General features: G+C 43.8%; 1 protein-coding gene across 3 annotated transcripts in view; it reads left to right on the forward strand.

Moving 5' to 3' along the window:
• Window positions 1-245: 245 nt before the first annotated feature.
• GASK1A (golgi associated kinase 1A) overlaps window positions 246-24,426 on the forward strand; it is a 93,994-nt gene continuing 69,813 nt past the window's right edge. For 2 of the 3 annotated variants that reach the window (XM_037848381.1, XM_037848397.1), the window contains exon 1: window positions 246-562. In XM_037848381.1, coding sequence (XP_037704309.1) covers window positions 560-562 — 3 coding nt within the window. In that variant the 5' untranslated portion in view covers window positions 246-559. Of the gene's footprint in view, window positions 563-21,801; window positions 22,010-24,426 lie in introns of those variants that run through there. The other variant, XM_037848387.1, reaches the window with a different exon arrangement.

The raw sequence follows: 24,426 nt of genomic DNA on the forward strand, positions 1-24,426 counted from the left end.
AGGCGCTGCGCCCGTGCGCTGCGCCCCTCTCTGTCCTGCCTTGGCACCACTGGCGGAGCGGGCAGGGCGGGACCGCTTCCCTTTTCGCACCTGGGCCTTTGCTGCAGGCGACTGCGGCTCCCGAGGCCCGGGGCAGGGCTTTTATTGTGAAAGGAGTTCCCCCCTCCCGCGCTTTCGAGGGAGTGGCGAGGCTGGGCCGGGACGCGCGGCAGGGACTTTGCAAACTCTGCAAAAGTCCGGGACAGATCGCCGAGGCTTGCGACTGCAGGAGGGAGCCTACAGCACCGAAGATCCTTGCAGACCCCACAGATTACGCGTGCATCCTTCCAGACCTCTGACAACTCCCAGCATCCCGGCGATCACCCAACGCCCTGGAGTTGGGGCGAGGCCACGTGTCTGCGGGGACGCTGTGCACCTTCGGTCCGGGAAACCTGAGTCGAGTGCAGCCGCGCGTCCTTAGAAGCCCGGCGAGGAAAGGAGCCGGGGCAGCCAGAAGCAGCGAGATGAGCCCTCAAGTCGGCTGAGCGCGCAAGGAGCTGGCCCGGCCACCGCAAGGGACATGGTAGGAATCGCGGGAGGGAATGCGCGCGAGGGAACGCGCGGGCGGGCGAGCGGCAGCGAGTGGAGTGGGCATCCGGACAGGTGGCTGCGGGAAGCGCGCTCAGGTTCTGGACACGCGGAACCTTCGCAGCCTCCTAGAGCGTGAATTGCTCCCCGAAGGTTGCGGGGGCAGAGGTGATCTTTCATTGCTGCACCAAGGACCTGGGGCATCAGCTTTGCTGCAGTCCTTGGCGGGAAGGACAGTGATAAGGGAGCTTTCGTTGCGGGCCAGCACGCTCTGGCTGAACCATAACTCACGCCCCGCGCTCGGCAAACTCTCAGGCAACACACACAGGGTAGAGAGAGGGGCGGAGAATTTCGCAGAGCACCTAAGGCAGCCTCCGATGATGAGAAGACTTTGAAGTTACTTTTCTTTTTCTCTCAAAAATGCTTGTGAATTTGGTATAATCTATAGCATTTTATATTCTATTTCCTATTAATAATAATGCCTTACATTTATTACTGCAGTGTTAAATTCACACTTGTAAAGTTCATCTGTTTATCCTCTTGCTCCCAGTGTCCCACTTCCTTCCACTTCCTGGACAGGACCACATCCCTCTGGGGCTATCAGGCAGACGTGGTTGGTCTGGGTTGTAATAGAGAAGCTGGGTACCTTGTGGATGTCACTCTTCCATTGATAAACCTCACAGACACAAACAGAAAAGAGAAACCCTTTGAGACTGTGGCCCAGGTGACTTCGCTAAACACATGCGTAACCCTAGGAAAGGGGCTTCCCTCCGGACTGGTGGCAGATTTAGCCCTGCTTGGGGTGGGGGTTCCCTGTAGCCTTCACTCCCACCCCCATCCTGTTCCTGCAGTTCATCTCCCTTGTGTATTATCCTCTAGGATGAGGTTGAACTCTGAAGGAACGCACAGGGGCTCACCCAACAAGTTCACAGAGGGCAGATGGGGGCCCACCTCAGCTACTTCTCCAGCAGTTTAACAATGGATGTGAGGTTTAGAAGAGCACTTACAGACTTCCCTGGAGGGGGTAGGGTCTCTATGGGAACAGCTCATGTGTGCAAGGGCGGCATGGCCAGTGTTGAGACCTGTGGCCAAGGGCTGGTCAACAGGAGCTGGGGGCTCAGGGAAGGGTACATGTGAAGCTGTGTGTGTGTGTTGGGGGGTAGGTGGGAGGGTGGGGTGAGGGTTTTGGGGTTCACGTGTGTGTATGACCTTCTTCAACACTCTCTTCTGATTTTTCTTCAAAACCACTAAAGAGAAAGAAATAATGGAATCTCATGACTGAAAAGGGTGAGTGATCATAGGTACTGAATTGGAAACTGAAAAGCATGGAGATTTTTACTTCAAAAAAATGAGGGCCAAGGCCATCCATGCAGAGGGGCAGTACCAGTGGGCAGGATCTCCCAGATTTAAAGGAGTTTGTGGCAGAGCCCCACCAGCCTCCTGAAGGAGACTTGTACCCACCTTCTGCTTGTGGGCTAAGGGAGCATGGGTTTATCGCCCCTCTGCCAGTATGAGATTCCTGTTTCCGTGAGGCAGCACGGCCTCCTGGCTTCACATCCCAGATTCTCAGGCTGTGCCTGGAAGAGAACTTGAGTCAGAGGGGCAGTGGGCAACCTCTGTCAGTGAAATGGCCTTGGGGATCTGAAGGGTCTCCTTTGCTTCTTCTCTCCAACGAAGGGCTCTGTAGCCCACAGACCCGAGGGCCCTCGGGGCAGCCTGATACCATGGAAACAGCATGGTAGGAAGCAGAGAGCCCAATCCTTTGGGGGCTTCAGTTTTCTCTTCTGTAAAATGAGGAATTAAACCAGATGTCCTTCTAGGTGCCATTTAGCTCCAAAAGTCAGTCATGTGTAAACAATTCTGAGGTTGGATCCCAACCTTGCTACTGATCTCTCCCCAACATGGACAACCGAAAGGGTGGGAGGAAGAAGTGGTTCTTAGCCCTGACTGAAACCCAGACCAAATCCAGTGTGGAAACTGAACCAGGGGATTTTTAAGACTCTCCTGGTGCAGCCAGTGGTGGCTAGAAGGCTGAGGGAATGGAGAAGGCTGGGGCTCTAAGCTGCACTTCCCGAGATATCCCCACATCTGTAGAACCTTCATTCTTTTAGATAGATATAAAATAGGAGGTTTTGGTGAAATTAGATTAGGAAATGATGCCTGCTAAGAGCTCTTCCTGGAGGGTCCTCCCAAGAGAAATCTCTTAATTCATTTAACTGAGATTGAAACCTCCCAAACTTGTGTGAATATGGTATCCTTTATCCAATAATTCCTTATTAAGACTTTTCTGGTGAGACCATCATATTACTGATTCAAGGAATACAAGGTGGCAAATCCTGGGTTAGAAATATAAAGCTAAACATCTGGAATCCTTATGTATCTTTTTGAAAAAGTGGACAATGAGCTGAAGGACCTGTGGGGACATTTTTTATTATCCTGATGAGGATGTGAGTTCCTACCAGGGCTTGGTGTGTGTATTTCTGAAGTTAAGACTGGGTCACTTGCTACCTCCTTCCTTGGACAATGGTGGGAGGCTCAATGGGTGCCCATAACTCTGAACTTCTTCAGTAAAAAAATATTGTTAGAAGAAGTTAAGACTATTACTGCCAACTTAAGAAAAAAAAAGTTTTCCTCCTGATTCTTGGGGGGAAAATATATGTATGTATATGCATGTGTTTGTGTGGGTGTGGGTGTATGTGTGTGTGTGGGTGTATGTGTGTGTGTGGGTGTGTGTGTGTATATATATCTATATATATGTATATTTATAAAACAGCTTTACTGCCAACTTCTATGGGTAGCCATGATTATCATTTTGGTGCATTTCCTTCTCTCCCTGAATATTATTTTAAAGAGTTAAGAAATTATACCAAACATGCAGTTTTGCTGTGTGATTTGTTTTACATCACTTTATATCAATAAGCATGTTTACATGTCTAAATCTTTAAATACCTTCATAAGCATACTTTCAATGCATGGTATCATGATTTTCATAAACATTTTCCTGTCTGTGAACATTTAAGTTTTGTCCAGTTTGAGACTGTTTCCAATAGCGTGTGGCCAGTTTCTGATCGTCTGTGGAAATGGAGTTCTGGGTGTACAGTTAAGTGGAAATCAGCAAACTCAGAAGTTGGAGACACTTCAGTCTTCTCCTCTACCAAACATTTTATGGCAACTACCCTCAGAGGCCCAAACTGCCCTGAGGGCAGGAGTTTCTCCTGTCTGTCTTCACCCTGTGCAGTGTCTGTCCTCAGGCAGGCAGGGATAGGAGAGGGGGTTCCAGGAGAACTCACAGATGGGTCAGTCCTCCTCGGAAGAAGAACCGACAGCTAAAATGCCTGGAGGTTAAGACTCAGGGCTTAAGACTTCAGTGAAGGGCCTGAGGCCAGAGCAGGGGTGTGACTAACTCCAGGTCGCTCACTGCTGGGGCAGAGCTCAGGTCTCCTGGCTCTCCCACCATGCAGGTTCCATCACAAACACTGCGGCCTCTTCATACCTTGAGGGATTGGTGCAGCTTGGAGCTGCGGAGAAAAGGCACAGGGTTTGAAATCACAGCAAGGTTGGTGCCAGCCTGGGCCACTGTGTGACTCTGGGTGACCCTCCAGCGCTCTGGGCCCTTGGCCCCTCATCAGTAAAGCGGGTTAGAATCAGAAGTGAAAACACTTGGTGCCTCAGAGGTGCTATAAGAATGGGGGTTTTTACTGAGAACCCACAAAAATCTGTTTTCTTTCTGTCAGGACCTAAAATGAATGGTAATGAAGTCACGGATATCTTTGATTCAGTAGCAATCCAGGTTATGCTTCTGGGACACGTCTCTTAGTGTGGTCAAGTATAAACAGATACTATTCAAAAATAGTTTTCTTGCTGCTTTAAGTCTCTCTTCCCACCAGGCAGGAGAAATGCAGCCTGCAGGAGGAGTTTGCCCCATCGTGTGTCTGTGGGACCTCCTTGCTGAATGCTGACCAGATGAGAATGCAGCCCCGGAAGGCCACAGGCCTCCAAGGTTCTGATACTGGGGTGCCCCAGCAACTCTCCCTGTGGAAGGCCCGAGTGTGTTCCTCAGGTTCTCAGGCTCAGACAGAAAAGAGATTAAACTGGTTTTGCAATCAGATCTAAGAGCCCTGAAATCCAGCCCTTGGAGCCTGTGAGGGAATTGGACACCATCTCTCCCGCCCTTGAGGCACCCGTGCTTGCAGTTCCTGTTGGATATACCACTCAGGCCCTGCACAGGGCTGGGTTTTAAACAATCCAGTGGTCCCTGTCAGGCCAAACAAGGGGTTGGTCCAAAAACAGTTGGGAAGATAGGCTTCACCCAGAAATTAGTTCCTTGCCCTCTGTTTCAGGGCCCTGTCAGAGAAATGTGCCACAGGTCGGACTCAAAGATCCTGACAATCCCCTCAGGACAGGCATGGGAGGCCCAGCCCCCCACCCCACCCCACCCCTGCGGTGCCCATGGGAGGCACAGAGGGAATCAGGTTTGCCTGAGACCTGGTTGCTGTGAGCTGGGGCTGTCTTTGCTGAAGTGTTTCCATCCAGGAAGCATGGGGTGCATTCCCTGGCCCAGAGTGAGGGTGGGAACAATGGTTTGTGGGTAACCGCCAGGCTGCCCTGTTCTTTGTGGACTCTCCACCAAACTCTTGGAAGTGGCCTGGGGTTTGGTGCCTGGGATACATGCCTTGGGTTCTCCTATGCTCACACCGTTGTCCCCAGAGCTGGGCCTATTGGCTCCATAGCTGCTTGCTGGATGGGAGCAGGAAGGTGCCTGGCTTGTTTGATAGCAATTGGTCAATCCTGGGGGGAGGTGTTTGAGGGAACGGGAGGGACAAGGGAAGGTCAGGAAACAGTAAGGCCTCACTCAGGTCTCCATGCCTTGACTGGTTCCAAATGAACATGCATCTCCTTTGGGCAGGGGTGGAGTCTTACTCCCAAGCTCCTTAGGAATTCTTGGATAGCATATCTAGAAGGTCACTAAAAGGGAACTCATAATCTCTGTGTAAGTGTGCATTAGTACTCCTCTTTCCCTGCTGCCTGACCATTCATTCATTCATTCATTCATGTGTTCATTCAGAAAACATCTGCTTTTATGCAGATGCTGAGCAAGGGCAGAAGACACTAAAATAAATAACCTAGACCCTGCCTAGTCTAGACCCAGTCCAGTGAGGCTGCTCGTGTGTGCCTGTGTGTATGTACGTGTGGCAGGAGAAAATGATGGGTTCAGGGGAGAGGGAAGCACAAAGAAATGTTTCAGTCCTGTGAGCTAAGTGATCTGATGGAGGGGCAGAGAAGGAATGGATCCAGACTGGGAAGTGAGGGTGGGGGGCAAGGGAGGCTCCACATGAGAGGGGAAGCCATTACACATCTATTAGGATAGCTAGAAAACAAAACAAAAAACCTGAAAATATCAAGTTATGTCCAGGTTGCAGAGCTATTAGAGCTCTCACACATTAATGGTGGATATACAAAGTGATACGGCCACCCTGGAAAACAAATTGTCAGTTTCTTATAGAGTTAAACATATGACCCAACAATCCCATTGAAAATTGGGATTGTCTTACTAGGAATGAAAAGGTATGTTTACACTAAAACCCATACACAAATGTTCACAGCAGCATTAGTCATAATAACCAAAAGTGGAAACAATCCAAATGTCCCTCAATTGTGGGATGGGCAATGCAGCTTTTAAAAAGAGGAAACTATTGATACATGCAAAAACACGAATGAGTCTCAAAGGCAATAAGTTGAATGGAAGAAGTCAATCTCAAAAGTTTACACTCTGCATGATTCTACCTGTATGACATTCTGTAAAAGCAAAACTATAAGGATAAAGAAGAGATCAGTATTTGCCAGAGGTTAGGGGTGGGTGAGGCTATGACTACAAAGGGGCAAGACAGGGAGTTTTTTTGGGTGATGAAACTATTCTGTATCCTGATTGTGGTGGTGGTATGTACTGTATGCAAAAAATTTTAGTTTTAAGTATGTAAATTTAAAAATAATAACAAAAAGAAGAGACAAAGGCATTCTAAAAGAAGAAACAGCAAGGGCAAAGCCCTAGAGACAAAAGTGAGCTGTCAAAAGTTGGGTGGAGGCAGTGACCACCCTAACTTGTTCATGTATAAAAGGGGTGTTGACTTTCTGAGGAAAGGGGACACATCTGGTTGATGTTCTTGAAGAGGCTATTGCCTCTGGGTGTGGGGACTTAGCTGGCATAGAAGCTCTCTGAAGGATTTATGTTTTTGAAGAATAAACTTAGTGAGTGAAACTTTTATAGAGTCTCAGATAGGGATCTGGGTATTCTTTAGGGTTTTCAGGACTACTGTTGGCTTGGGCTTGTCATACTGTGGTCATTTGGCATATCTAGGTGAAGCTTACATAGGAGTGACCTCCAGGATTTCCTCTTGACTCTATTTGAATTCTCCTAGCCACTGAAACCTTATTTTATTGTCTTTCTTTTCCCTATTTTGGTCAAGAAGGCATTCTCAATCCAGGCTCATTCTTGGAATCCATGTCCCACATCGCCAGGAAGGCTCATTCATCTGGGTGGTCCTGTCCCATGTCAGGGGGAGGGAAACTGTGGAACTGTAACCCATAATATTCTTTTAAATTTGTTCTCTAACTATTTGTTAAATTGCTCTTGGAAAGTTATCACTTCTATGTATAATGTATATATGTTTTACTTTACAATAAAAAAAAGTCTTAAATGAAAAAAAAAAAGTTGGATGGAGCTTCAGAGTGACAAATATGGCAGCATAAGATGCTCCAGGAAGCTGTTCTCCCACAGAATCTTTGAACAACTACCCAAAACTGGAAAAGCCATATTCCTCAAAATTCCAGAAAATAGTTAAATGGTTTTAGTAAGTTGATGAGTGCTGAATCAAGAAAAACACAGCTTTAAAAATGTTAGGAGATCTCTCTCTAGCTAAGCCAACTTGAAAGGTGAAATCACTGCCCTCCCCCCTACGTGGGATCAGACACCCAGGGGAGTGACTCTCCCTGGCAACGTGGAATATGACTCCCAGGGAGGAATGTGGACCTGGCATCGTGGGACGGAGAACGTCTTCTTGACCAAAAGGGGGATGTGAAAGGAAATGAAATAAGCTTCAGTGGCAGAGAGATTCCAAAAGGAGCCAAGAGGTCACCCTGGTGGGCACTCTTATGCACAATTTAGACAACCCTTTTTGGGTTCTAAAGAATTGGGGTAGCTGGTGGTGGATACCTGAAACTATCAAACTACAACCCAGAACCCATGAATCTCGAAGACAATTGTATAAAAAAGTAGCTTATGAGGGGTGACAATGGGATTGGGAAAGCCATAAGGACCACACTCCACTTTGTCTAGTTTATGGATGGATGAGTAGAAAAATAGGGGAAGGAAACAAACAAACAAACAGACAAAGGTACCCAGTGTTCTTTTTTACTTCAATTGCTCTTTTTCACTTTAATTATTATTCTTGTTATTTTTGTGTGTGTGCTAATGTAGGTGTCAGGGATTGATTTAGGTGATGAATGTACAACTATGTAATGGTACTGTGAACAACTGAATGTACGATTTGTTTTGTATGACTGCATGGTATGTGACTATATCTCAATAAAATGAAGAAAAAAAAATGTTAGGAAAGCTAGTGGTGCCCTTGCTGGCCCCTCTCCTGATCCTCCCCAGCATTGTGTGGTGCCAGTCTGTGCTCCCATTGTGGGCCGCTGGCCCTTTTCTGCAGGGAGCAGAGTAACCACTAGGCATATACTGGGATGCCTGTATGTTGTGCCAATCTATTGGATGAAAGCCTGAAACATCCTGAAACATTGATTCAGGAAACTCAGCTCTGGCTCACCCTCCCAGAACTTGCCCTGCAGGCAGAAGCAGCTTGAAGACAGCTAAAGCAATACAAGAAATAATTAAATCAAAACAGCCTGGGGCAAAGGAATACCTGCTTTAAGTCATACACTAGAGCCTCAGGAAGGGGAGAAACTCTATTTCATAGTTAGTAGAGGAGGCATTTGAATTCCTGTAATAGGAGGAACCCCTAAGACCACGAGTAAGCACAAGCTCAGGTCAAGACAAAGTCTTGGAAATAATGGAGAAGATGTCATCAACATGACAGTGTAAGACATTCCCTGAAAAATCCCCTCTAGAGATTTAGTGAACAAAAGGACAATCTCCACTTGCTTAAAACTCTAGAGGATGTTAGCGACTGGAGAAGGACTGCACAAACACTGAAGTGAAGAAAAAGAAAAATACCAGGTAGGAAATTGCCATCCTGGAATGCTGGCCCCACTCCTGCCCCTCACTTGGTCCCACAAAACTTAGGAGTCCCTCAGGCACAGAGAGGCTAGGATCCTTCCTTCCCACCATGGTCACAGACTTTAGAGCCACTGCAAGAGTGTGTTAGAACGCTATGCTTTTCCAGGCACCAGGCTCCAAGTCTGCAGAAACCCAGGGTGGAACACAAGTCCCTTGAGAGTGCCGTATGCATAAGGCCCCCAAGGGGGAGAAAAAAGAAGCCACGGCTGGAATGTGGTGCATTCACTCAATCCAGTTACTGATGGCTGGACCACCTAAACACAAAATGGACTTTTCTGGAGTAACCCACCTTTCTGGAATGACCCCATCCAGCTTCCCAGGGAGAGATACCCTAATGGGGAAGAAACTGAAGCAGAAAAGCTTTGGGGAGAGAATTAAAAAGGGGAGAGTATTAAATTGAACTGTTGTAAGATAGGAGGTTCCTAATTAAAAGGTGCAAGGAAAACAGGGCACTGAGTGAGGAAGAGAACTTAAATCATAGGAGCTGAGGAGAAAATTCTGCAAAAAATAAACAGAACAGATCAAGATTCCTGGACAATGAACAGAGGAAAGGAAACATTCTCCTGGAGGTGAAACAATTGCACAAAAAGTACAATCTCAAAAATTGTACTGCATATCCAAGATAAGATTCAGATGATGAAGAGCTGAAAAAATATGATCAGTTAAACATGGGCTATTTTAAATGTCTAGAATAAGGTAGACTAAGCATCAGAGAAGAGCCTTAACACAAAGCCAATCAACAATAAAATTCTAAGCAAGAGAGAGAGGCTCACCCTCAGAATAAACTCATGATGATCAGATGCCTAGACATCAGCAAAAAATTACAAACCATACTAAGAAACAGGAAGGTATGGCCCAGTCAAGGGACCAAATTAAAACTTCAGAGGAGACACAGAATTTGGAAGAACTTATCAAAGAAGTTCAAACAAATCTACTAAATCAATTCAAGGAGATGAAGGAAAATACGGCTAAAGAGATAAAGGATATTAGGAAGACCATGTGTGAGCATAAAGAAAAAATTGAAAGTATAAATAGAAAAATAACAGAAATTTGGGGGGTGAAAGGCACAATAGAAGAGATTAAAAATACTCTGGAGGCATACAACAGCAGATTTGAACAGGCAGAAGAAAGAATCAGCAAGCTAGAAGACAGACCAATCAAAATCTTACACACTGAAGACAGAGAAAAGAATAGAAAAAATTGAGCAATGTCCCATGGATTTGAGTGACAGCACAAAGCACACAAACATATGTATCATGGGTGTCTCAGATGGAGAAGAGAAAGGCAAAGGGCAGAAAGAATATTTGAGGAAATAATGGCTGTAAATTTCCCAACTCTTATGAAAGACATAAATATATATGTCCAAGAAGTGCAACAGACTCCAAACAGAATAGACCCTAATAGACCTACTCCAAGACACATACTAATCAGAATGTCAAATGCCAAAGATAAAGAGAGAATTCTAAAAGTAGCAAGAGAAAAGTGATTCATCACATAAAGGGATGTGCAATAAGACTAAGTGCTGATTTCTCATCAGAAACCATGGAGGAGAGAAGGCAGTGTTATGATATATTTAAGCTACTGAAAGAGAAAAACTTTGAGCCACAAATTCTTTATCCAGTAAAACTCTCCTTCAAAACTGAGGGTGAGTTTAAAATATTCACAGATAATCAGAAACAGAGAGTTTGTCAATAAGAGATGTGCCCAACAAGGAATACTAAAGGGAATTGTGCAGGATGAAAGGAAAATACAGGAGAGATTGGCTTGGAGTAGTGTAAAGAAATGAAGATTATCAGTAAGGATAACTAAAAGTGTAAAAAAAAAAGAAAGAGACACAAAAAAGATATACATATAAAAAGCAAAGGATAAAATAGCTAAAGTAAGTTCTGCCTTTACAGTAATAACACTAAATGGTAATGGATTAAACTCCCCAATCAAAAGACGCAGATTGGTAGAAATGGATGAAAAAGCATGATCCAACTATAGATTATTTATAAGAGACTCAGCTTAGGCCCAAAGACACAAATAGGTTGAAACTGAAAGGTTGGAAAAAGATATGTCATGCAAATAGTAACCAAAAAAAGAGCTGGGGTAGCTATACTAATATTGGACAAAATAGACTTTAAATGCATAGCTGCTATAGGAGACAAAGAAGACACTATATAATTAATAAAAGGGGTGTGCCAATTTGGATGTATTATGTCCCCCAAAATGCCATATTCTTTAATGCAGTCTTGTGGGGGCAGACATATTAGTGTTGACTAGGCTGGAATTTTTGGATTAAGTTGTTTCCATGGAGATGTGACCCACCCAACTGTGGGAATAGATTATTTCCATGGAGGTGTGGCCTCACCCATTCAGTGTGGGTCTTAATTAAATCACTGGAGCCCTATAAAAGTTCAGACAGAAGGAGCTTGATGCTACAGCCAAGGGAGACATTTTGGAGATGGCCACTGAAAGCAGACTTTTGCTGACACTTTGCTCCAGAGAAGCTAAGAGAGGATAAAACACCCCAAGAGCAACATTTTGAAGAATGCACAGGAGCTGAGAGAGGAGCTGAAATGCAACCTGGGAGCAAGCAGACACCAGCCACATGCCTTCCCGGCTAAAAGAGGTTTTCTGGACGCCTATGGCCTTTCTCCAGTGAAGGTACCCAATCGTTGATGCCTTACCTTGGACACGTTATGGCCTTAAGACTGTAACTTTGTAACCAAATAACCCCCCTTTTTAAAAACCAATCAATTTCTGGTGTTTTGCAAAATGGCAGCATTAGCAAACCGGAACAAGGGACAATCACAAAAAAAAGATGACGATCATAAATATTTATGCACCTAACCATGGCAACCCAAAATACATGAGGCAAACACTGGCAAAACTGAAGGAAGAAATAGACGTCTCTACAATAGTAGTTGCAAGTGTCAAGATACCACTCTCATCAGTAGACAGAACATCTAGACAGAGGATCAGTAAGGAAACAGAGAACTTGAATAAAATGATAAATGAGCTAGATCTAACAGACATATACAAATATTGCATCCCCAAATAGAAGGATATACATTCTTCTCAAGTGCACATGGATCATTCTCCAGGATAGACCACATGTTGGGTCACAAAACAAGTCTCAATAAATTTAAAAAGATTGAAATTATTCAAAGCATTTTTTTCTGACCATAATGGAATGAAGCAGGAAATCAATAACAGGCAGGGAACTGGAAAATTAACAAATATGTGGAAGTTAAATAGCACACTCTTAAACAATCAGTGGGTCAAGGAAGAAATTGCAAGGGAAATCAGTAAATATCTTGAGATGAATGAAACGAGAACACAACATATAAAAAGTTATGGGGGAGGCAGGGCAAGATGGCAGACTGGTGAGCTGTATGTTTTAGTTACTCCTCCAGGAAAGTAGGTAGAAAGCCAGGAACTGTGTGGACTGGACACCACAGAGCAATCTGACTTTGGGCATACTTCATACAACACTCATGAAAATGTTGAACTGCTGAGATCAGCGAAATCTGTAAGTTTTTGTGGCCAGGGGACCCGCACCCCTCCCTGCCAGGCTCAGTCCCGTGGGAGGAGGGGCTGTCAGCTCCAGGAAGGAGAAGGGAGAACTGCAGTGGCAGCCCTTATCGGAAACTCATTCTACTGATCCAAACTCCAACCATAGATAGACTGACACCAGACACCAGAGAATCTGAGAGCAGCCAGCCCAGCAGAGAGGAGACAGGCATAGAAAAAAACAACACGAAAAACTCCAAAATAAAAGCGGAGGATTTTTGGAGTTCTGGTGAACATAGAAAGGGGAAGGGCAGAGCTCAGGCCCTGAGGCTCATATGCAAATCCCGAAGAAAAGCTGATCTCTCTGCCCTGTGGACCTTTCCTTAATGGCCCTAATTGCTTTGTCTCTTAGCATTTCAATAGCCCATTAGATCTCTGAGGAAGGCCCTTTTTCTTAATCCTTTTTTCTTTTTCTAAAACAATTACTCTAAGAAGCCCAATACAGAAAGCTTCAAAGACTTGCAATTTGGGCATGTCAAGACAAGAGCAGAACTAAGAGAGCTCTGAGACAAAAGGCAATAATCCAGTGGCTGAGAAAATTCACTAAACACCACAACTTCCCAAGAAAAGGGGGGTGTCCGCTCACAGCCATCATCCTGGTGGACAGGAAACACTCCTGCCCATCGCCAGCCCCATAGCCCAGAGCTGCCCTAGACAACCCAGTGTGACAGAAGCGCTTCAAATAACAGGCACACACCACAAAACTGGGCGTGGACATTAGCCTTCCCTGCAACCTTAGCTGATTGTCCCAGAGTTGGGAAGGTAGAGCAGTGTGAATTAACAAAGCCCCATTCAGCCATCATTTGAGCAGACTGGGAGCCTCCCTACACAGCCCAGCACCCCAGAACTGCCCTGGGGGGACGGCACTCACCTGTGACATAGCACAGTCATCCCTCAACAGAGGACCCGGGGTGCACAGCCTGGAAGAGGGGCCCACTTGCAAGTCTCAGGAGCCATACGCCAATACCAAGGACTTGTGGGTCAGTGGCAGAGACAAACTGTGGCAGGACTGAACTGAAGGATTAGACTAATGCAGCAGCCTTAAAACTCTAGGATCACCAGGGAGATTTGATTGTTAGAGCCACCCCCCCCCCCTGACTGCCCAGAAACACGCCCCATATACAGGGCAGGCAACACCAACTACACACGCAAGCTTGGTACACCAATTGGACCCCACAAGACTCACTCCCCCACTCACCAAAAAGGCTAAGCAGGGGAGAACTGGCTTGTGGAGAACAGGTGGCTCGTGGACGCCACCTGCTGGTTAGTTAGAGAAAGTGTACTCCACGAAGCTGTAGATCTGATAAATTAGCGATAAGGACTTCAATTGGTCTACAAATCCTAAAAGAACCCTATCAAGTTCAGCAAATGCCAAGAGGCCAAAAACAACAGAAAATTATAAAGCATATGAAAAAACCAGACGATATGGATAACCCAAGCCCAAGCACCCAAATCAAAAGACCAGAAGAGACACAGCACCTAGAGCAGCTACTCAAAGAACTAAAGATGAACAATGAGACCATAGTATGGGATACAAAGGCTATCAAGAAGACCCTAGAAGAGCATAAAGAAGACATTGCAAGACTAAATAAAAAAATGGATGATCTTATGGAAATTAAAGAAACTGTTGACCAAATTAAAAAGATTCTGGGCACTCATAGTACAAGACTAGAGGAAGTTGAACAACGAATCAGTGACCTGGAAGATGACAGAATGGAAAATGAAATCATAAAAGAAAGAATGGGGAAAAAAATTGAAAAAATCGAAATGGACCTCAGGGATATGATAGATAATATGAAACGTCCGAATATAAGACTCATTGGTGTTCCAGAAGGGGAAGAAAAGGGTAAAGGTCTAGGAAGAGTATTCAAAGAAATTGTTGGGGAAAGCTTCCCAGATCTTCTAAACAACATAAATACACAAATCATAAAATGCTCAGTGAACTCCAAATAGAATAAATCCAAATAAACCCACTCCGAGACATATTCTGATCACACTGTCAAACACAGAAGAGAAGGAGCAAGTTCTGAAAGCAGCAAGAGAAAAGCAATTCACCACATACAAAGGAAACAGCATAAGACTAATTAGTGACTACTCAGCAGCCACCATGGAAGCGAGAAGGCAGTGGCACGATATATTTAAAATTCTGAGTCAGAAAAATTTCCAGCCAAGAATACTTTATCCAGCAAAGCTCTCCTTCAAATTTGAGGGAGAGCTTAAATTTTTCACAGACAAACAAATGCTGAGAGAATTTCCTAACAAGATACCTGCCCTACTGGAGATACTAAAGGGAGCCCTACAGACAGAGAAACAAAGAAAGGACAGAGAGACTTGGAGAAAGGTTCAGTACTAAAGAGATTCGGTATGGGTACAATAAAGGATATTAATAGACAGAGGGGAAAAATATGACAAACATAAACCAAAGGATAAGATGGCTGATTCAAGAAATGCCTTCACGGTTATAACGTTGAATGTAAATGGATTAAACTCCCCAATTAAAAGATATAGATTCACAGAATGGATCAAAAAAAATGAACCATCAATATGTTGCATACAAGAGACTCATCTTAGACACAGGGACACAAAGAAACTGAAAGTGAAAGGATGGAAAAAATATTTCATGCAAGCTACAGCCAAAAGAAAGCAGGTGTAGCAATAGTAATCTCAGATAAAATAGACTTTAAATGCAGGGATGTTTTAAGAGACAAAGAAGGCCACTACATACTAATAAAAGGGGCAATTCAACAAGAAGAAATAACAATCATAAATGTCTATGCACCCAATCAAGGTGCCACAAAATACATGAGAGAAACACTGGCAAAATTAAAGGGAGCAATTGATGTTTCCACAATAATTGTGGGAGACTTCAACACATCACTCTCTCCTATAGATAGATCAACCAGACAGAAGACCAATAAGGAAATTGAAAACCTAAACAATCTGATAAATGAATTAGATTTAACAGACATATACAGGACATTACATCCCAAATCACCAGGATACACATACTTTTCTAGTGCTCACGGAACTTTCTCCAGAATAGATCATATGCTGGGACATAAAACAAGCCTCAATAAATTTAAAAAGATTGAAATTATTCAAAGCACATTCTCTGACCATAATGGAATACAATTAGAAGTCAATAACCATCAGAGACTTAGAAAATTCACAAATACCTGGAGGTTAAACAACACACTCCTAAACAATCAGTGGGTTAAAGAAGAAATAGCAAGAGAAATTGCTAAATATAGAGAGAGGAATGAAAATGAGAACACAACATACCAAAACCTATGGGATGCAGCAAAAGCAGTGCTAAGGGGGAAATTTATAGCACTAAACACATGTATTAAAAAGGAAGAAAGAGCCAAAATCAAAGAACTAATGGATCAACTGAAGAAGCTAGAAAATGAACAGCAAACCAATCCTAAACCAAGTAGAAGAAAAGAAATAACAAGGATTAAAGCAGAAATAAATGACATAGAGAACAAAAAAACAATAGAGGGGATAAATATCACCAAAAGTTGGTTCTTTGAGAAGATCAACAAGATTGACAAGCCCCTAGCTAGACTGACAAAATCAAAAAGAGAGAAGACCCATATAAACAAAATAATGAATGAAAAAGGTGACATAACTGCAGATCCTGAAGAAATTCAAAAAATTATAAGAGGATATTATGAACAACTGTATGGCAACAAACTGGATAATGTAGAAGAAATGGACAATTTCCTGGAAACATATGAACAACCTAGACTGACCAGAGAAGAAATAGAAGACCTCAACCAACCTATCACAAGCAAAGAGATCCAATCAGTCATCAAAAATCTTCCCACAAATAAATGCCCAGGGCCAGATGGCTTCACAGGGGAATTCTACCAAACTTTCCAGAAAGAACTGACACCAATCTTACTCAAACTCTTTCAAAACATTGAAGAAAATGGAACACTACCTAACTCATTTTATGAAGCTAACATCAATCTAATACCGAAACCAGGCAAAGATGCTACAAAAAAGGAAAACTACCGGCCAATCTCCCTAATGAATATAGATGCAAAAATCCTCAACAAAATACTTGCAAATCGAATCCAAAGACACATTAAAAAAATCATACACCATGACCAAGTGGGGTTCATTCCAGGCATGCAAGGATGGTTCAACATAAGAAAATCAATCAATGTATTACAACACATTAACAAGTCAAAAGGGAAAAATCAATTGATCATCTCAATAGATGCTGAAAAAGCATTTGACAAAATCCAACATCCCTTTTTGATAAAAACACTTCAAAAGGTAGGAATTGAAGGAAACTTCCTCAATATGATAAAGAGCATATATGAAAAACCCACAGCCAGCATAGTACTCAATGGTGAGAGACTGAAAGCCTTCCCTCTAAGATCAGGAACAAGACAAGGATGCCCGCTGTCATCACTGTTATTCAACATTGTGCTGGAAGTGCTAGCCAGGGCAATCCGGCAAGACAAAGAAATAAAAGGCATCCAAATTGGAAAAGAAGAAGTAAAACTGTCATTGTTTGCAGATGATATGATCTTGTATCTAGAAAACCCTGAGAAATCGACGATACAGCTACTAGAGCTAATAAACAAATTTTGCAAAGTAGCGGGATACAAGATTAATGCACATAAGTCAGTAATGTTTCTATATGCTAGAAATGAACAAACTGAAGAGACACTCAAGAAAAAGATACCATTTTCCATAGCAACTAAAAAAATCAAGTACCTAGGAATAAATTTAACCAAAGATGTCAAAGACCTATACAAAGAAAGCTACATAACTCTACTAAAAGAAATAGAAGGGGACCTTAAAAGATGGAAAAATATTCCATGTTCATGGATAGGAAGGCTAAATGTCATTAAGATGTCAATTCTACCCAAACTCATCTACAGATTCAATGCAATCCCAATCAAAATTCCAACAACCTACTTTGCAGACTTGGAAAAGCTAGTTATCAAATTTATTTGGAAAGGGGAGATGCCTCGAATTGCTAAAGACACTCTAAAAAAGAAAAACGAAGTGGGAGGACTTACACTCCCTGACTTTGAAGCTTATTATAAAGCCACAGTTGCCAAAACAGCATGGTACTGGCATAAAGATAGACATATAGATCAATGGAATCGAATTGAGAATTCAGAGATAGACCCCCAGATCTATGGCCGACTGATTTTTGATAAGGCCCCCAAAGTCACTGAACTGAGTCATAATGGTCTTTTCAACAAATGGGGCTGGGAGAGTTGGATATCCATATCCAAAAGAATGAAAGAGGACCCATACTTCACACCCTACACAAAAATTAACTCAAAATGGACCAAAGATCTCAATATAAAAGAAAGTACCATAAAACTCCTAGAAGATAATGTAGGAAAACATCTTCAAGACCTTGTATTAGGCGGCCACTTCCTAGACTTTACACCCAAAGCACAAGCAACAAAAGAGAAAACAGATAAATGGGAACTCCTCAAGCTTAGAAGTTTCTGCACCTCAAAGGAATTTCTCAAAAAGGCAAAGAGGCAGCCAACTCAATGGGAAAAAATTTTTGGAAACCATGTATCTGACAAAAGAGTGATATCTTGCATATATAAAGAAATCCTACAACTCAATGACAATAGTACAGACAGCCCAATTATAAAATGGGCAAAGGATATGAAAAGACAGTTCTCTGAAGAGGAAATACAAATGGCCAAGAAACACATGAAAAAATGTTCAGCTTCACTAACTATTAGAGAGATGCAAATTAAGACCACAATGAGATACCATCTAACACCGATTAGAATGGCTGCCATTAAACAAACAGGAAACTACAAATGCTGGAGGGGATGTGGTGAAATTGGAACTCTTATTCATTGTTGGTGGGACTGTATAATGTTTTAGCCACTCTGTTAGTCAGTCTGGCAGTTCCTTAGAAAACTAGATATAGAGTTACCATTCGATCCAGCGATTGCACTTCTCGGTATATACCCGGAAGATCGGAAAGCAGTGACACGAACAGATATCTGCACGCCAATGTTCATAGCAGCATTATTCACAATTGCCAAGAGATGGAAACAACCCAAATGTCCTTCAACAGATGAGTGGATAAATAAAATGTGGTATATACACACGATGGAATACTACGCGGCAGTAAGAAGAAACGATCTCGTGAAACATATGACAACATGGATGAACCTTGAAGACATAATGCTGAGCGAAATAAGCCAGGCACAAAAAGAGAAATATTATATGCTACCACTAATGTGAACTTTGAAAAATGTAAAACAAATGGTTTATAATGTAGAATGCAGGGGAACTAGCAATAGAGAGCAATTAAGGAAGGGGGAACAATAATCCAAGAAGAACAGATAAGCTATTTAACGTTCTGGGGATGCCCAGGAATGACTATGGTCTGTTAATTTCTGATGGATATAGTAGGAACAAGTTCACAGAAATGTTGCTGTATTAGGTAACTTTCTTGGGGTAAAGTAGGAACATGTTGGAAGTTAAGCAGTTATCTTAGGTTAGTTGTCTTTTTCTTACTCCCTTGTTATGGTCTCTTTGAAATGTTCTTTTATTGTATGTTTGTTTTCTTTTTAACTTTTTTTTCATACAGTTGATTTAAAAAAGAAGGGAAAGTTAAAAAAAAAAAGAAAAACAAGGAAAAAAAGATGTAGTGCTCCCTTGAGGAGCCTGTGGAGAATGCAGGGGTATTTGCCTAACCCACCTCGATTGTTGCTAACATGACCACAGACATAGGGGACTGGTGGTTTGATGGGTTGATCCCTCTACCATAGGTTTTACCCTTGGGAAGATGGTTGCTGCAAAGGAGAGGCTAGGCCTCCCTATGTTTGTGCCTAAGAGCCTCCTCCTGAATGCCTCTTTGTTGCTCAGATTTGGCCCTCTCTCTCAGGCTAAGCCAACTTGAGAGGTGAAATCACTGCCCTCCCCGCTACGTGGGATCAGACACCCAGGGGAGTGAATCTCCCTGGCAACGTGGAATATGACTCCCGGGGAGGAATGTAGACCTGGCATCGTGGGACGGAGAACATCTTCTTGACCAAAAGGGGGATGTGAAAGGAAATGAAATAAGCTTCAGTAGCAGAGAGATTCCAAAAGGAGCCGAGAGGTCACTCTGGTGGGCACTCTTACGCACACTTTAGACAACCCTTTTTAGGTTCTAAAGAATTGGGGTAGCTGGTGGTGGATACCTGAAACTATCAAACTACAACCTAGAACCCATGAATCTTGAAGACAGTTGTATAAAAATGTAGCTTATGAGGGGTGACAATGGGATTGGGAAAGCCATAAGGACCACACTCCACTTTGTCTAGTTTATGGATGGATGAGTAGAAAAATAGGGGAAGGAAACAAACAGACAAAGGTACCCAGTGTTCTTTTTTACTTCAATTGCTCTTTTTCACTCTAATTATTATTCTTGTTATTTTTGTGTGTGTGCTAATGAAGGTGTCAGGGATTGATTTAGGTGATGAATGTACAACTATGTAATGGTACTGTGAACAATCGAAAGTACGATTTGTTTTGTATGACTGCGTGGTATGTGAGTATATCTCAATAAAATGAAGATAAAAAAAAAAAAAAGCAAGTATACGTCACCACCTAGGCAAGAGTCTTGGCCACCCCAAAAAAACATTTAGATACACACAAGTGTACAAACATACTCATATGCGCACATGCACACGCAACCTGAACCCAATCAAGACTGTAATCTAACTACCAGTTTTCAGGAAATAAAGAGATAGAGGAACACATTAAACACTAAGAGTGTCTACTGCACCAAATCTAGACAAACAACCCAAGTTGCTCAACAAACAAATGGCATGGAGGGAAAAAATATGTGGATGATCAGGTGTAGTGAGGAGGAGGTATGTTATGGAATAAAAGAGACTTAAGTTTCACAACCCAGGAGCCTTGATTCTTGATGATCATATAAGTATGTAGCTTATATCGTGTGATGATGTGATTGTGAAAACCTTGTGGCTCACACTTCCTTTATCCAGTGTATGGACAGATGAGTAGAAAAATAAGGACAAAAAGTAAATGAATAATAGTGAGGGAGGAAAGGTATGAGATGTTTTGGGTTTTCTTTTTTACTTTTATTTTTATTCTTATTTTTATTTTTATTTTTTTTGGAGTAATGAAAATGTTCAAAATTTGATTGTGGTGATGAATGCACAACTACATGATGATACTGTGAACAATTGATTATACACTTCAGATGATTGTATGGTATGTGAATATATCTCAATAAAATTGCATTAAAAAAAAAAGTTATGGGATGCCGTGAAGGCAGTGCTAAGAGGGAAATTTATTGCCCTAAATGCTTATATTGAAAAAAGAAGAAAGAGCTGAAATCAATGATGTAACTGCACACCCATAGGAACTAGAAAAAGAACAGCAAACTAATCCCAAAGCAAGCAGAAAGAAAGAAATAACGAAGATTAGAGCAGAAATAAATGAAATTGAGAACAAAAAATCAATAGAACCAACAAAATGAAAAATTGGTTCTTTGAGAAGATTAATAAAATTGACAAACCCTTAGCTAGACTGAAAAAACAAAAAGAGAGAGAAGATACAAATAAAATTAGAAGAGAGGGGGAACATTACTACTGACTCCACAGAAATAAAGAGGATCATAAGAGGATTCTATGAACAACTGTATCCCAACAAATTAGACAACCTAGATGAAATGGACAAATTCCTAGAAACACATGAGTAATCTACAAGGACTCTAGAAGAAGTAGAAGACCTCAACAGACCAATCACAAGTAAAGAGATTGAATCAGCAGCCTTGCCTGCTATCCCTGGTGCCCTCTGCCAGTCCGCACAGCCACGGCGGTTCCTTTCCGCCTGGCCCCAGGCCCAGCCGACCACCCCTGCTGGACAGTGGGCAGGGGCTGTGGCTGCTCCATCCCGCCTAGCCCAACTTCCCTGCCTGCAATCGGCTTGGGTTTCTGCTAAGTGGCTGGAGAAAGGGACTGTGTCACACGCTGTTTACTTGTGGGCAGTTTTTGTTTGGCTTTCGAGGGTGTTTGCTTGCAATGAGCAAACAGCCTCTTCCAGAACCATCTGGAGAATTCAAATCCTTGGCTTGGGCAGTGGGTTCATGGATCCATGATTAGGAGCTAAGGTGGGTAGGGAATCTTCCAGAAAAGCCATCAGCCAAAGAACTAATCAAAGACAACAGAGGAGATAGGGTCAGGAAAGAGAAAGGGAGAGAAGAAAGAGAAGCGTCGGAGCCAGAAATGAATGGATGTGAGATGAAGGGAACGAGGCACAGAGACAGAACACAGAGGCCTTTGCACCTGTGGGCCCTGCGCGGGAGCCTGAGCCGGGCATGCAGCCAGGCGCGGGGCTCCAGCCTAGGCTGGCACCGTGTTCCAAGCTGGGCTGCAGTGGCAGCCTGGCCCTCGGACAGAGCAGTGCTGTTTCCCGCTGGCCTGGGATGAAGGCTGACCACCGCTCCATGCTCCTGCACGGGAGCATTAGCAGCAGGACATACTTAACTCCAGTGCTACGAGAGATTTCCAGTGCCTTGGAGGCCCCTGGAGATTCACAAGATATTCTGGAAAGATTTTAGTTGCTTTGGTACTTACAACTGTTTGGTGGTATGTTTGAGATGGGAAGATGTGTCCCAAATATCGTCAAACCTGTGGCACTGGGGGGTTGTAATTTTAACAAGTGTGGGATTCACAGCCTCTTCCCTCTCCCCACAGGAGGTGAATGAACTCCATCCCCAGGGATTATGTGAAAACCCTTTTACCAGCCAGGTGGAAGGAGGGGGAATGGGGGAGCATAGGGGGTGTTGAGGTGGGGAGGGAGCAAAACCAGCATCCCCCTCCAGCCTGGAGCCCTCCGAGCTTGCAAGGAATGTTTCTTGTAAGGCATTGGAAGAGGTGTGTTCTGTGGATGGAGTGTGTCCTTACTCTCTCTGATTCCAGTCTGCATGGTCTCTTTCTTCTAAGCCCCCATTCTGCCTGTCTGGGCTTCTCTTCTAGGGTTCAGAAGCCCATTAATCTTTCTTTTTTGGAACTTAGAGTTGACGTAGGAATTCTTAGAAACTTGACTATTGCCTGCTGTTTCTCTTCCTGACCTAATTATAGGAGAACATTTTCCCTTGGGCCTGATAGACTTTGAAAATCTCTCGCTTTCTTTTTCTTTTTGAATGATGAGTGATGCTTGTTTGTTGTGGAAAATCCCACCTGCCTTTGGGTCTCTTTGGAGGGGCTCCAAGTGGTGCTGCCTGGCGTGAGAGCCACCGCACACCCACCTGCATGGTGGGCAGTCTGCGTGGCCAGGTCCCACGGGCGCGGTGTGTCCTTCCAGGTAAACTGCCCCCCAGCTTCACGGAGTGCTGTTCTCCAGCTGCCCCTGGGGCGGCAGCACCAGTTCCTTCTCTGTAATCTAAGTTTAGTTATCAGATGTGTGGTTCTGTGATCCACGTGTGACTGTAAATGAGGAAATTAAGGCTTAGGGGAACCGAGTGCCTTGCCCAGGTCACAGCTGGACCCTAACCTGAACAAGTCCTAAGCCTGTGTTCTTGATCTGACCATGTGGGGCTCTTTGCTTCCAGCCCGTGGGGAGGAGGTCAGGGGATGCCTAGAGCCCCACAGCCCAGGCAGGACCCCTGAAGTCTCTTGGATATGTCTAGGGGAACGAGTGGGGGTGGGGTGGGGGCTGGGACAGACCACCCTGGACTGGAGAAAATTCCTGTAAGGATGTTGTCTGGGGTGTCAGAGGCCCCTGGGGCTTCTCTTATGAGTCTCCTTCTTGCTGGTATCTCAGCCATTCACACTCCCACACAGTTACATAGACACCCACTCAAACATGCTTATTCATACTCACCCACACACATCCTCTCACATACACACTCATGCTGGCACAGGCTCCCCCAGGCTGCCAGAGGGGACGTTGGTTCCAAAAATGTTCAGAAAAGCTGCCTTTTGGGTAGCTATTCATCGGTGCCATCCGATTTGGCGGAGTACCAAAAGCCTGCTCTGCCTGACAGTGTCTTCCCTCAGCCTCCACTCCAGGGTCATTGAAATTTAACCTTCAGCAAACTTCTAGTGTCTGCTGGTGCTGGAAGATAATCTCCCCTTAACACTAATAACATATATTTGCTGTGGCTTTGCAGCTTTCTGATCCATTAGCTCATTGGATCCTTAATCCTTTAAAGGTCAAGACTGCTGTAATCTGACCCCTCTTAGAAGTAAATAAATGGAATCAACGACAGAGTAATGGCCAATCGTGCAGTTCATAACTACAAAGGGCTTCAATATGGGCCCTTCAGTCAACCCCAAAATATTCGCACGCAGACTCAAAATACTCACACTTTGATTTTGATATCTTGTCTTTGGAAATTTTCTTTTAAAGGTAAATATCCTTGGAAATTAGCTTGTTTCATAGAACACTGCTCTGAGGATGCGGGTCCCAGGAGCATCCAGTTTAGAGAGAGGAGAGGGAAGGGCAAGGCTGGAGTAGGAGGCCCTGGAAGGGAGACACCATGAATTTAGCCAAACCATGAAATGTAACACCAGCCACAAGCTGGGGGGTCCCCAGAACCACCCTTCATTCACACCAGCCTGCTACAAATTTCAGGGTTCCCTCACCTACCCCCAGGTTTGATAATTCCCTAGAATGACTCATCAAACTCCAGAAAGAGATATACTTACAATTATAGTTTCATTATAGCTAAAGGATACAAATTAGTTCCAAATTAGGAGGGCAGAGTCGGGGAGGGGCCCAAAGGTGAAGCCTCCTGTCGTCCTCCCGCTGAGGTGTCATGGAGAGCATCGCCTCTTCCCAGCCTCAATGGGTAACAGCGTAGAGTATTGCCAACCAGGGACACTCACCCAAGCTTTTGAGACTTTTGGTACCCAGTCTCCATCACATCCTGCCCACGTGGCTAGCCTTTAGTCTCCAGCCCTTCTTGGAGCTGGCCAAAACCTTTAGTCTACAGTTCCTTCGGAGGTTGGAATTGATACACGTGGCCGAAAGCTCCCATC

Source organism: Choloepus didactylus, chromosome 1 (assembly GCF_015220235.1).
Source record: "Choloepus didactylus isolate mChoDid1 chromosome 1, mChoDid1.pri, whole genome shotgun sequence".
NCBI lineage: Eukaryota > Metazoa > Chordata > Mammalia > Pilosa > Megalonychidae > Choloepus > Choloepus didactylus.